Here is a 14,343-nt window from a genome sequence, read left to right on the forward strand (position 1 = left end):
GTCCTGGCCCTCTAAAGCATCACCCATCATCGAGTTGATCTCCCTTTGTTATACAGCAACTTCCCACTAGCTATCTATTTTACAGTTGGTAGTGTATCTATGTCTATGCTACTCTCTCACTTCGTCCCAGGTTTCCCTTCGCCACCCCCCGCCCCACGCAACCCTGTGTCCTCAAGTCCATTCTCTACATCTGCATCTTTATTCTTGCCCTGGGTTCATCAGTACCATTTTTTTAGATTCCATATATATGAGTTAGCATATGGTATTTGTTTTTCTCTTTCTGGCTTACTTCACTGTGTATGACAGTTTCTAGGTCAATCCACCTCATGACATATAGTTCAATTTCATTTCTTTTTATGGCTGAGTAATATTCTGTTGTATATGTGTGCCACATCTTCTTTATCCATTCATCTGTTGATAGGCATTTAGGTTGCTTCCATGTCCTGGCTATTGTAAATAGTGCTGCAGTGAACATTATGGTACATGTTTCTTTTTGGATTTTCTCTGGGTATATGCCCAGTAGTGGGATTACTGGGTCATATGGTAGTTCCATTTTTAGTTTTTTAAGGAACCTCCAAACTGTTTTCCATAGTGGCTGTACCAACTTATATTCCCACCGACAGTGCAGGAGAGTTCCCTTTTCTCCACAGCCTCTCCAACATTTATTGTTTCTAGATTTTTTGATGATGGCTATTCTGACCAGTGTGAGGTGATACCTCATTGTGTCTTTGACTTGCATTTCTCTAATGATTTCACTTGGGTTTTTAACATGAGTTGGCTGACCATTCTTTTATCATATTTTATCTTCTACATGTGTGAGTTTAAAAGATTGGTGGTGTTTTAATTATGCATAATCACATCTGGTTTCCCAGTAGTCTACGGAGAAACACTCTCGACAGTGGCAAAAGGAGTGTTATATAGAGCTGAATGTATGGAACGTAGCTAACCTTTTAAACCAGGTCTGTAGAGCTCTTTGGGTGGACAGGAATGGCACATAGGTTTCACCCAAGCACTGACTGACTGGCCAATTACTGAAGTGTTATCTCTGGAAAGCTGGTCTGGGCTCAGCCAGCAGGTGTGCTGAGATTGACTAGTGATGCCTGCTGGGGAAGAAGCATGGGGTCCTGGTGTCATGTTTGCCATCTCTGCTGTGGGAAGAAAGGGAAAAATACTGAAATATGTAGCGAATGCCTATTTCACTAGCAACAGAGGCTGTTGAGATGCATAGAGAATTCTTCTGATGGCACAGTTTTTGCCACAGCCTGGACTCAATCAATAGTTTCAAATAGTTTTAGATTTAAGAGCATTAGTAGAAATGTTTAATGCATGAATGGGTGTCTAAAAGAGTAAGGATTATTCACTTTTCTCAACAGGCTACACTGTTACGTGAAATTCTGGAATTAAGTCTGTCATTGTTACAATAGTGAATGTCAGTCAGGATCTTCCAATTATTTAAGCTGCTCACAAATAAGACTTTTTCCTTGAATTCCATCAGCACTCAGGAATAGGTCAGCCTGGTCATTTTCGTTAACGTAGTTTTCTTTGCACCCAAAGCAGATGCAATCTTTCCCACCAGTGAAAATGCTGCCCATCGATGATTATGCGCCCATGGGGAAGTCGTAAAGCCCATCATATTTCTAAATTCCCTCTTACAATGTTAGTGAGGATGCTAGTCTAGTAAAGTTGTTTCTTTCCTCTAGAAAAGTGGGGGTTATCCCTCTGGAGTAACCCTGAGTTTAAGATGATTAACATTGCAAGGAAATAACTTTCTGAGTAAAGAGTCTTTTTATCAGAGTGAGTTGTCTTAAATTGCAAAATTTAATTTCAGATGGAAGAAGGCAATTATATTGTAAATACTGACATATTTAGACACACACCTTTAAGCATGTTTTCTAGCAAAGTTTTATCATTTTAGATCACTTCCATTGTGTGTTGTTTCTTAGTTGCAGCTTATGGCTCTTTTTGAATGGATGGGCAATTGTATTATCTGTTGATTGGTCCTTGGAGACATGGGTTAACTAGGAAGGGCTTGGTTGTGGTTATTTTATACAGCCAGGTAAGTGAATAGTCACGAACAGAAGCCTCCAGGAACTTGTCATTTCTTTCTATAATACTATTCCTCCTCCTCTCTCTTAGCTAACAAATCCATTTTCTGGGACCCTGATCCCCAAATCATAGTTCCACATTTCCAACTGTCATCGAAACGGGACCATCAATCCTCTTGTCACGTTCTCCAAACCAACGTGAGCCCTACCTGAGGTCTCTTTTGACTCACACTCTCCTTTACGCTGAAGAGTCTTCCTATAGGGTTTTGTGGGGGGTTTACTTTTGTTTTTGTTTTGCTTTAGATTATAAAAGTAGTTTGCCTGAGTTACAGGAGGAGGCAGGACATGGTTTCTCTGAATTCTTACATTATCTTTTCTGTTTCCGTGTATTATCAGTCTTTGGGGGTCTCTGGGGACCGAATGCCTTTGCGGTCATTGTTTTGGAGATTGTTGTATTCACCAAATGGAAAATCTCTCCAAACTATATGCAGGACCTCTGAGAGGATAGATGTGGGGGATACTCTGCCTTTTTTCAACCCCAGTGGCCAGCATAAAAGACCCCTCCCCCCCAATAGCCTTCATCTTCTATGTGGGTATTCCAAGCTGGGTGAGTAGAAGGCAGTCATTTGCCATCATTCCAGCCTTGGGCAGAACCTTCCTTTAGAGCCTGTGTCAGGACAGCTGGTGCCTGTTGAGATCCAGCCTCCCTCATTACCAGCAATGCACCTGATGACAAAACTCCACTTGCCAGCCTCCCTACAGGTGGGGAGGGCGGGGGCCGTGGATGCCTATGTTGTGGGTGGAACTTCTCTCTGACTGGTCCTTGACTCCTGCCTTTCACCCTCTGTCAGCAGATTGCTGAGCCCTTACAACTGGTCTAAGCTCATGTCCCTGCAATTGTGAGGCTTGCCCTTCCAGGGAGCAGTTTGATAAAGGTGGTTAGGAAATAGAGGGGGTGGGAAATCTGGTCGTGTTAGCGCAGCAGCATGTGAAATAAGAATGCAAAGATGCCGCTGAGGATCTTACTAGTTTAAATCCAATCACAAACACATTGCCTAGGAAACATGTAGGTATCATAAATCCAAGTGGGGAGATTCCATTTCACCAGTATATGCATTAAGGAGGATAGATTTGTTAGTTTAATAGTTGCCAGCAATAAAGCTAGGAGATGTGGTCCAGGACTTTCTGGAGTTGCCAAGCTACTGGAAGAAGACATACAAAATAAGCAATCAGGGTGAAGATGTACAGCTGCACAGGGTGTGCAGTAGTTAACTTCAGGGGACGTAATTTGCATACACAGTGACCCTTTAAGCAAGCTAAGCGAGCTAAGTAATCCCATTTCTGGTCATATATCCAGAGAAAACTATAATTCAAAAAGATCCATGCACTCCTATGTTAATAGCAGCACTATTCACAATAGCCAAGACATGGAAACAACCTAAATGTCCATTGACAGATGAACAAATAATGAAGATGTGGTACCTACATACAATGGAATACTACTCAGCCATAAAAAAGAATGAAATAATGCCATTTGCAGCTATGTGGATGGACCTAGAGGTTATCATGCTAAGTAAAGTCAGAAAAAGAAAAACACTATATGATAACACTTATATGTGGAATGTAAAATATAACACAAATGAACTTATCTATGAAACAGAAACAGACTCACAGACATAGACAACAGACTTGTGGTTGCCAAGGGGAGGGAGATGCAGGAGGGATGGACTGGAAGCTTGGAATTAGCAGATGCAAACTATTTACAGAATGGGTAAACAACAAGGTTCTACTATATAGCACAGGGAACTATATTCAATATCCTGTAATAAACCATAATGGGAAATTAAAATAAAATAAATAAAAAATAAAGTGAGCTAAGTAAACAGTGATAGGGGACGTTTTGTGCCCTGGGAGTACACAACAACAGCACCTGACCCAGCCGAGGAGGTGGTTTCGTGGTGTGAAGGATGTTACCTTTGGGACTTAATGATCAGCCCCAGATAGCCCAACTGAGAGGAAAGATGAGCTGTCCAGGCGAGGAAACAATGTCCAAAGACCAAGGATGGGCTGTGAGGCTGCATTGACCGAGGAATGAATGTAAGGAACATCATGGCCACTCAGTCCTGCTGGCCGTCTGGAAGCCTTCATACTCTGGCTTTACAAACCCAGATCAGCTGCACCCAAACTTGATGGATTCCAAAAAAAGGGAGGAACTCTTGACCTCCCACCTCTGTTTTCTGACTCTGTCTCAGCAACATTTACCCCCTAGATCAGCTCAGTGCTTTGTGACGACCTAGAGGGGTGGGGTAGGGAGGGTGGGAGGGAGGCTCAGGAGGGAGGAGATGCGGGGATAGATGTATACATATAGCTGATTCCCTTTGTTGTACAGCAGAAACTAACACAACATTGTAAAGCAGTTATACTCCAATAAAGATGTGAAAAAAAAAATAAAATTGAGAAGCCAGAAAAAAAAATTTGCCCCCTACAGTGTGTCTGATTCAAAAGTGTAGACTTAAATGTAACCCTCAGGAAAGATCCCCTGTCTTCAGACAGATGGGTCCCCAAGGCGGGCTCCTGTTCCTGCCACCTGTTCCACTTTATCAAATGTCAAGCCTTTTGACTCAGACAAACTCCATCAACCTGATGGTGACACTCCTCTGCTTAAAGTCTCTTATTTTAAGGCTGTTGGCATTAAAAAACAAAATGAAACATAAAAACATTTTGGGGGATAAAGTTCCAAATTCTTAGCATGGCTTACACCAGATAGTCGTCTCCCACAGGGCAGGGACAATTTCTATCTGGTCCTCTCTGCTGTGCTCCATCAGTGGCTGGCATTCGGAGCATCTCAGGGGACAGTGGCCTTCGTGCGAATGTGATGGTGAGTCTGGAAGAGGAGGAGTCGGGTCCCTGTGCAGCACACCATCCAAGCAGCACTTTCCCATGGCTGCCATTGCCAGGAACAGGGCAGTCTTTACCCATATTTATTTTAAAAAAAATAAATGAATGGAACATTTTCCAAAGTCATCCACAACTCGGAAGAGGTTAAGAACTACTGCTCTAAAAATTTCCCCAGGATAAGTTATACACTCAGACCACATAATTGTTATTTTCCCATAGGGTTTCTTTTCCTGAATCAGATGGTGGTATGTTGACTTCATCTCCTTGACAGTTGATATAAGAAACATCTTCACAAAACTCATTGCCTTTTGTACTTTCAAAGGCCACAGGGACACTTATCACATATGACTACATGCCTTCATGAAGATCCATGGGAAAAAATTCTTTCTCACCCAGTACCATGAAGAGCTATGCTTTACATGCGCAATTCATTGGTATATATTTAAGAACCAAGTTGTGGTCCATCTTCGGCAAATGTATAGGAACTCCTACAAATGCTTTTTTAATTTTTTTAAGCTCTTTATTGGAATATAATTGCTTTACACTCTTGTACCAGTTTTTGAGGTACACCAAAGTGAATCAGCTGTATTTATACATATATCCCCATCTTCCCTCCCTCCCACGACTCCCTCCCACCCTCCCTGTCCTGGCCCTCTAAAGCATCACCCATCATCGAGTTGATCTCCCTTTGTTATACAGCAACTTCCCACTAGCTATCTATTTTACAGCTGGTAGTGTATCTATGTCTATGCTACTCTCTCACTTTGTCCCAGCTTTCCCTTCACTGCCCCCTGCCCCCCACCCCACGCAACCCTGTGTCTTCAAGTCCATTCCCTACATCTGCATCTTTATTCTTGCCCTGTCCCTGGGTTCGTCAGTACCATTCTTTTAGATTCCGTATATATGAGTTAGCATATGGTATTTGTTTTTCTCTTTCTGGCTTACTTCACTGTGTATGACAGTTTCTAGGTCAATCCACCTCATGACATATAGTTCAATTTCATTTCTTTTTATGGCTGAGTAATATTCCATTGTATATGTGTGCCACAGCTTCTTTATCCATTCATCTCTTGATGGGCATTTAGGTTGCTTCCATGTCCTGGCTATTGTAAATAGTGCTGCAGTGAACATTATGGTACATGTTTCTTTTTGGATTATGGTTTTCTCTGGGTGTATACCCAGTATTGGGATTACTGGGTCATAAGGTAGTTCCATTTTTAGTTTTTTAAGGAACCTCCAAACTGTTTTCCATAGTGGCTGACACTCCCACCAACAGTGCAGGAGAGTTCTTTTCTCCATACCCTCTCCAGCATTTATTGTTTCTAGATTTTTTGATGATGGCTATTCTGACCAGTGTGAGGTGATACCTCATTGTGTCTTTGACTTGCATTTCTCTAATGATTAGTGCTGTTGAGCATCTTTGCACGTGCTTGTTAGCCATCTGCGTGTCTTCTTTGGAGAAATGTCTATTTAGGTATTCCGCCCATTTGTGGATTGGTTTATTTGATTTTTTGGTGTTAAGCTGCATGAGCTGCTTATATATTTTGGAGATTAATCCTTTGTCAGTTACTTCATTGGCAAGTATTTTCTCCCATTCTGAGGTTGTCTTGTTGTCTTGTTTATGGTTTCTTCCACTGTGCAAAAGCTTTTAAGTTTCATTAGGTCCTATTTGTTTATTCTTGATTTTATTTCCATTATTCTAGGAGGTGGGTCAAAAAGGATCTTGCTTTGATGTATGTTGTAGAGTGTTCTGCCTGTGTTTTCCTCTAGGAGTTTTATAGTGTCTGGCCTTACATTAAGGTCTTTAATCCATTTTGAGTTTATTTTTGTGTATGGTGTTAGGAAGTGTTCTAATGTCATTCTTTTTTTTTTTTTTTTAGCTTAAAACAATCACCACTTAATAATATCTTACGATTTTGTGGGTCAGGAATTTGGGCAGAGGCTCAATTGGTCAATTTTTCTGTTCTACGTGGCATCGACTGAGGTTACTCAATGGCATTCAGCTGATGGCTGGTCTGGAGGATCCAAAACTATTTCACTCAAATGTCTGGTGTCTTCATGTGCAGTCTGGAAGACTGGACACAGCAGAGTGCCTTTCCTTCTCTCTGTAGTCTTAGGACCTTTCCATGTGGTCTCCTCAGCAGAGTAGCCAGACTTTATAACAGTTCAGATCTGAACTTGAGAGAGTATTCCAAGAGATGAGGTAAAATCTACCAGTAAAATCTGAGTCCAGAAACTACCACAGCAGTACTTCTGCTGTTCTACTAGTCAAAGCAGTCACAGTCTTCCCAGATTCAAAGGGAAAGGATGTGGATTCCATGTCTTGATGGGCAGAGTATCAAAGAATCTGTAGCAATCTTTATTCTGACACTATTATAATTTTATAAATGAAGAAATTATAGCATCAAGTGGTTAAACATCTTGTTCAATATAACACAAGTACGAAAGTGATGGGCTAGAGATGATGATAACTGTCTTTCCCACATATGTTATATTAATAGGATTAGTTTCTAGAATGAATGTATAGATTCTCAGGCCTGAGTGATGGTGGAATATATTAACACATTCTTTTACTGATATAAACCCAGTTATGCCAAATCAGGTGCATGGAGGAAGCAAAAGGGACAAATTACTACATTCATAGACTAAAAAGTCTTTCTTATATTTTTATGTTATGAATTTTCAGATGATGGGTAAGGTGTGAATGTTGTCTAAAGGCCTTCTTACATTCCTTACATTCATAGGGTTTCTCACCAGAATGAATTCTCAGATGTTGAATAAGAGTTGAATTAAGTCTAAAGGCTTTCCTACATTCCTTACATTCAAAGGGTTTTTCACCAGTATGAATGCTCTGATGTAGAGTAAGTTTTTGGCGCAATCTAAAGGCCTTCCCGCATTCCTTACATTTATAGGGTTTCTCACCAATATGAATACTCTGATGTTGTGTAAGTTGTGAGAGGAGTCTAAAGGCCTTCCCACATTCCTTACAGTCATAGGGTTTAACACCAATATGAATACTCTGGTGTGAAATAAGTTGTGAGTAATGACTAAAGGCCTTCCAGCATTCCTTACATTCATAAGGTTTCTCACCAGTGTGAATTCTGTGATGAAGAATAAGATGATATCCATGACTAAAAGTCTTCCCACACTCCTTACATTCGTAGGGCTTCTCACCAGTATGAATTCTCTGGTGGAGTGTCAGTTTCTGTCATACTCTAAAGACCTTCCCACATTCTTTACATTCATAGGGTTTCTCACCAGTATGAAGTTCGTGATGCACTCTAAGGCCAGAGCTACACAAAAAGGCCTTCCCACATTCTTTACATTCATAGAGTTTGTCAGCAATATTAAGCTTCTGATGTCGAGTAAGGTGTGCATACTGTCTAAAGGCCTTCCCACATTCTGTTCATACATAGGGTTTTTCACCAGTATGAATCCTCTGATGGAGAGTAAGTTGACCACGAACTCTGAAGGCTTTCCCACATTCTATACATTCATAGGGTTTCTCACCAATATGAATTTTCTGATGTACTCTAAGGTCTGGGCCACAAATGAAAGAGTCTCCGCATTCCTTACATTCATAGAGTTTTTCACCAGAATGAAGTCTCTGATGTCGAGTAAGATGTGCAGTCTGTCTAAAGGCCATCCCACACTCCTTACATTCACAAGGTTTCTCACCAGTATGAATCCTGTGATGAAAAGTAAGTTGTTGGCATACTCTAAAGGCCTTCCCACATTCCTTACATTCATAGGGTTTCTCAACAAAATGAATTCTCTGATGTGAAGAAGGAGATGAGCGCTTTTGGTAAAAGGACACTTTTTGAGATGTAATTTTCACTTGATTGAAATATTCCTCTTGCCCTTCAAATTTTCTTTTAGACTCCCAATCATTTTTTAAAATGAGGCTCTTAAGGCCATGTTTTTTAATAATTTCCATTATTTTCCACTGGGATAAGTTTATTTCATGAATGTCATTTTCTGAAGATAACTTCTTGGTCTCATAGTTGGTCTCCAAATCTAGATATCGTCTTCTTCCTTTCCTCACTACTTTCCAGGGCCCTTTTCCTTGCTCCAAGAAGGAAATCACATCTGGTTTAGAAACAAAACATCCCAATGAGACCAAGTTGCTGTAGTTCTCCAACATTAAATCTTTATACAAATCCCTCTGTTCCAAGTCCAGGTATTCCCACTCCTCCTGAGAGAAGTCTATGGACACATCACTGAACATCACTGATCCCTGGAGCGTCAAACCCGTCTCATGGTGATGCCCGGTGGAAGAGACGGCGCGACAGCTCCTAATGTCATTCTTTTACATGTTGCTGTCCATTTTCCCCAGCACCACTTATTGAAGAGGCAGTCTTTTTTCCATTGTGTATTCTTGCTTCTTTTGTCAAAGATAAGGTGCCCATATGTGTGTGGGTTTACCTCTGGATTCTTTATTCCATTCCATTGATCTACCTTTCTGTTTTTGTGCCAGTACCATACTGTCTTGGTCACTGTAGCCTTGTAGGATAGCCTGAAGTCAGGAAGCCTGATTCTACCAACTCTGTCTTTCCTTGTCAAGATTGCTTTGGTTATTCAGGGTCTTTTGTGTTTCCATACAAATTGTAAGATTTCTTGTTCTAGTTCTGTGAAAAATGCCATTGGTAATTTGATAGGAATTGTGTTGAATCTGTAAATTGCTTTGGGTGATACAGTCATTTTCACAATGTTGATTCTTCCAATCCAAGAACATGGTATGTCCCTCCATCTGTTTGTGTCGTCTTTGATTTCTTTCATTAGTTTCTTATAGTTTTCTGAGTACAGGTCTTTTTACCTCCTTGGTTAGGTTTATTCCAAGGTGTTTTATTTTTTTTGTTGCAATGCTGAATGGGAGAGTTTCCTTAATTTCTCTTTCTGATCTTTCATTGTTAGTGAATAGAAATGCAAGAGATTTCTGTGTCAATTTTGTATCCTGCAACTTTACCAAATTCATTGATTAGCTCAAGTAGTTTTCTGGTGGCATCTTTAGGAGTTTCTATGTATAATATCATGTCATCTGCATACAATGACAGTTTTACTACTTCTTTTCCAATTTGGATTCCTTTTATTTCTTTTTCTTCTCTGATTGCTGGGGCAAGGACTTCCAAAACTATGTTGAATAGTAGTGGCGAGAGTGGACATCCTTGTCTTTTTCCTGATTTTAGAGGGAATGCTTTCAGTTTTTCACCACTGAGAATGATGTTTTCTGTGGGTTTGTCATATATAGCCTTTATTATGTTGAGGTAAGTTCCCTCTATGCCCATCTTCTGGAGAGTTTTCATCCTAAATGGGTGTTGAATTTTGTCAAAAGCTTTTTCTGCATCTATTGAGATGATCATATGGTTTTTATCCTTCAATTTGTTAATATGATGTATCACATTGATTGATCTGTGTATGTAGAAGAATCTTTGCATTCCAGGGATAAACCCCAGTTGATCACGGTGTATGATCTTTGTAATGTGCTGTTGGATTCTGTTAGCTAGTATTTTGTTGAGGATTTTTGCATCTATATTCATCAGTGTTATTGGCCTGCAGTTTTCTTTTTTTGTGAGATCTTTGCCTGGTTTTGGTATCCAGGTGATGGTGGCCTCGTAGAATGAGTTTGGGAGCATTCCTCCTTCTGCTATATTTTGGAAGAGTTTGAGAAGGATAGGTGTTAGCTCTTCTCTAAATGTTTGATAGAATTCGCCTGTGAAGCCACATGGTCCTGGGCTTTTGTTTGCTGGGAGATTTTTAATCAGTCTCAATTTCCATACTTGTGATTGGTCTATTCATATGTTCTGTTTCTTCCTGGTTCAGTCTTGGAGGATTATACTTTTCTAAGAATGTATCCATTTCTTCCAGGTTATCCAATTTGTTGGCATATAGTTGCTTGTAGTAGTCTCTCATGATCTTTTCTATTTCTGTGGTGTCAGTTGTTACTTCTTTTTCATTTCTAATTCTGTTGATTTGCATCTTCTCCCTTCTCCTGATAAATCTGGCTAATGGTTTATCAGTTTTGTTTATCTTCTCAAAGAACCAACTTTTAGTTTTATTGATCTATGCTATTGTTTCCTTTCTTTCTTTTTCATTTATTTCTGATCTGACCTTTATGATTTCTTTCTTTCTGCTCACTTTGGGGTTTCTTTGTTCTTCTTCCTCTAATTGTTTTAGGTGTAATGTTAGGTTGTTTATTTGAGATTTTTCTTATTTCTTGAGGTAGGACTGTATTGCTATAAACTTCCCTCTTAGAACTGCTTTTGCTGCATCCCATAGGTTTTGGGTTGTTGTGTTTTCATTGTCATTTGTTTCTAGGTATTTTCTTATTTCCTTTTTGATTTTGTCAGTGATTTCTTGGTTGTTTAATAACATATTGTTTAGCTTCCATGTGTTTGTATATTTACAGTTTTTTTCAGGTAATTGATATCTAGTCTCATGGCATTGTGGTCAGAGAAAATACATGATACGATTTCAATTTTCTTGAATTTACTGAGGCTTGATTTGTGATCCAAGATATGATCTATCCTGGAAAATGTTCCATGTGCACTTGAGAAGAAAGTGTATCCTGTAGTTTTTGGATGGAATGTCCTATAAATATCAATTAAGTTGAGATGGTCTAATGTGCCATTTAAAGCTTGTGTGTCCTTATTTATTTTCTGTTTGGATGACCTGTCCATTGATGTAAGTGGGGTTTTAAGTCTCCTACTATTATTGTGTTACTGTCGATGTCCCCTTTTATGGCTGTTAGCATTTGCCTTATGTATTGAGGTGCTCCTATGTTGCATGCATAGATATTTACAATTGTTGTATCTTCTTCTTTGATTGATCCCTTGATCATTATGTAGTGTCCTTCCTTGTCTCTTGTAATAATCTTTACTTTCAAGTCTAATTTGTCTGATATGAGTATTGCTACTCCAGCTTTCTTTTGACTTCCATTTGCATGGAATATCTTTTTCCATCCCCTTACTTTCAGTCTATATGTGTCCCTTGGTCTGAAGTGGATTTCTTGTAGACAGCATATGTAAGGGTCTTGTTTTTGTATCTGTTCAACCAGTCTGTGTCTTTTGGTTGAAGCATTTAACCCATTTACATTTAAGGTGATTATTGACATGTGTGTTCCTATTACCATTTTCTTAATTGTTTTGGGTTTGTTTTTGTAGGTCTTTTCCTTCTCTTGTGTTTCCTACTTAGAGAAGTTCCTTTAGCACTTGTAGTAAGGCTGGTTTGGTGGTGCTGAATTCTCTTAACCTTTGCTTGTCTGTAAAGTTTTTGATTTCTCCCTCAAATCTGAGTGAGATTCTTGCTGGGTAGAGTATTCTTGGCTCTAGGTTTTTCTCTTTCAGGACTTCCAGTATATATTGCCACTCCCTTCTGGCCTGCAGAGTTTTTGCAGAAAGATCAGCTGTTATCCTTATGGGTTTTCCCTTATATGTTATTTGTTGCTTTTCTCTTGCTGCTTTTAATATTTTTTCTTTGTGTTTAATTTTCATTAGTTTGATTAATGTGTGCCTCGGTGTATTTCTCCTTGGGTTTATTCTGTATGGGACTCTCTGTGCTTCTCGGACTTGATTAATTATTTCCTTTTCCATGTTGGGGAAGTTTTCCACTATAACCTCTTCAAATATTTTCTCAGACCCTTTCTTTTCTTCTTCTTCTACTGGGATTCCTATGATTCAAATGTTGGTGTGCTTAATGTTGTCACCACAGTCTCTGAGATGGTTGTCCATTCTTTTTATTCTTTTTTCTTTTTCCTGCTCTGTGGCAGTTATTTCCCCCATTCTATCTTCCAACTCACTTATTCATTCTTCTGCCTCAGTTATTCTGCTGTTTATACCATCTAGAGTATTTTTAATTTCAGTAATTTTGTTGTCCATTACTGTTTGTTTGCTCTTTAGTTCCTCTGTGTCCTTATTAACTGTTTTTTGTATTTTCTCAATTTTGTTATCAAGATTTTGGATCATCTTTACTATCATTACTCTGAATTTTTTTTCAGGCAATTTTCCTATTTCCTCTTCATTTATTTGGTCTTGTGTATTTTTACCTTGTTCCTTCATCTATGACATATTTTTTTGTTGTCTCATTTTCCCCCCACTTTGGATGGGTGGGATTGTGTTCCTGTCCCACTGGGTGTTTGGCCTGAGGTTTCAAGCACTGGAGTTTGTAGGCTGTTGAGTATAGCTGGGTCTTTGGTGTTGAGGTGAGAACCTCTGGGAGACCTCACTCTGAAGAATATTCCCTGGGAACTGGGTTTCCCTGTTAGTGCAATGCTTTGGACTCAGAGCTCCCACCTCAGGAGCTCGGGCCTGACCCTGGGTTTGTGAATCAAGATCCCACAAGCCCTGTGGAGCAGGAAAACTAAAAAAAATTTTTAAAAAAAGTAGGAGAACAGCAGGAAAATAGCAAGATAAAAAATATGATAAGAATAGGAAACTAACAGATGTGTTAGAAAAAATTAAAAAAAAATAGATGGAGCAACAACTGGAAGGTAAAACAATTGCAATAGCTGAAGTGAGGAGGTGGGAAGAAAAAAAAAGAAATAGAAGAGAAAAGAAAAAAAAAGCCAGAAAAGGCCTTGGCTGTGGGGCTTAGACAAGGTGGGGGTGGTTAGGCAATGGGCAGGAGGTACACTTATAAGAGGCCCTGGGAGTGGTGGGGAATGGGGCTTAGGCCCAATGAGGCAGAGGGGCCCAGGAATGCCTCTGATCCTGAGGACACAGTACCAGGTCCAGTTACCCAGCAGGCTCCCTGGGCCCGAGTTTATGGGAGAAATGCTAGGCACCTCCCCTAGTCCTCCAATCTCGGAGGGTCACTCCCTCTTGGGTTCTCTTATTCCTCACCCCCTCTCTCCTATTCCCCTAGGACCCTCACAGCTGCAGGGGGCACTTGAAGGCAGGAGACCAGACTCTGATGCCTAACAGGCTTCCTAGGGCCAACTGGGCTAGGGTAATGCCTGTGGCACTTCCCCAGATCTTCCAGTCTTGTAGGGTCCCTGTCCACCTCTCTCCCACCCACCACTCTCTTAGGTCCCAAACAGCTGGAGGTGGCCCTGGAGTGTGAAAGACCAGGTCTGTGAGCCTAGCAGGCTTCCCAGGGCTAGTGGGCAGGGAAAATACCTTCCCTGCCTGCCTTGATCCTCCAATCCCAGAAGGCCCCCTCCCCTGCCCGCCTCTCCTCTTTTCCCCTGCTTTCCTTCTACACCCCTAGGACCAGTGAGACCTAGAGGGGCCCCTGGAGGACTGAAGACCAGGCCTGGGGGCACCACGGCCTCCCGGTGCCAAGTGGGTAGGGAGCTTTCCCACAGCGTCTCCCGTGATCCTGTGGTCCTGCAAGGTACCCCCCACCACTGTCTGCCTCTCTTCCTCTTCCCCTCTCCTCCCTCCCTCCCACACCTGTACGACTC

At 40.6% G+C, this 14,343-nt stretch overlaps 2 protein-coding genes across 2 annotated transcripts; both read right to left on the reverse strand.

Annotated features, from left to right (window-relative positions):
* Positions 1-7,602: 7,602 nt before the first annotated feature.
* LOC130851754 (zinc finger protein 82 homolog) lies at positions 7,603-9,186 on the reverse strand. Its single transcript, XM_057732467.1, is given in 1 exon segment — positions 7,603-9,186. A coding segment is annotated over 1 exon segment (1,569 nt). The 5' UTR covers positions 9,172-9,186.
* A 248-nt stretch (positions 9,187-9,434) lies between these two features.
* On the reverse strand, positions 9,435-12,496 carry L1TD1 (LINE1 type transposase domain containing 1; the record flags this gene model as incomplete). The annotated part of the gene is made up of 2 exons (XM_057732609.1): positions 9,435-9,506; positions 12,146-12,496. Coding segments are annotated over 2 exons (423 nt in total), but the record flags the coding sequence as incomplete, so codon positions are not given.
* Positions 12,497-14,343: the final 1,847 nt, after the last annotated feature.

This window comes from Hippopotamus amphibius, chromosome 4 (assembly GCF_030028045.1).
Source record: "Hippopotamus amphibius kiboko isolate mHipAmp2 chromosome 4, mHipAmp2.hap2, whole genome shotgun sequence".
NCBI classification, from domain to species: Eukaryota; Metazoa; Chordata; class Mammalia; order Artiodactyla; family Hippopotamidae; genus Hippopotamus; species Hippopotamus amphibius.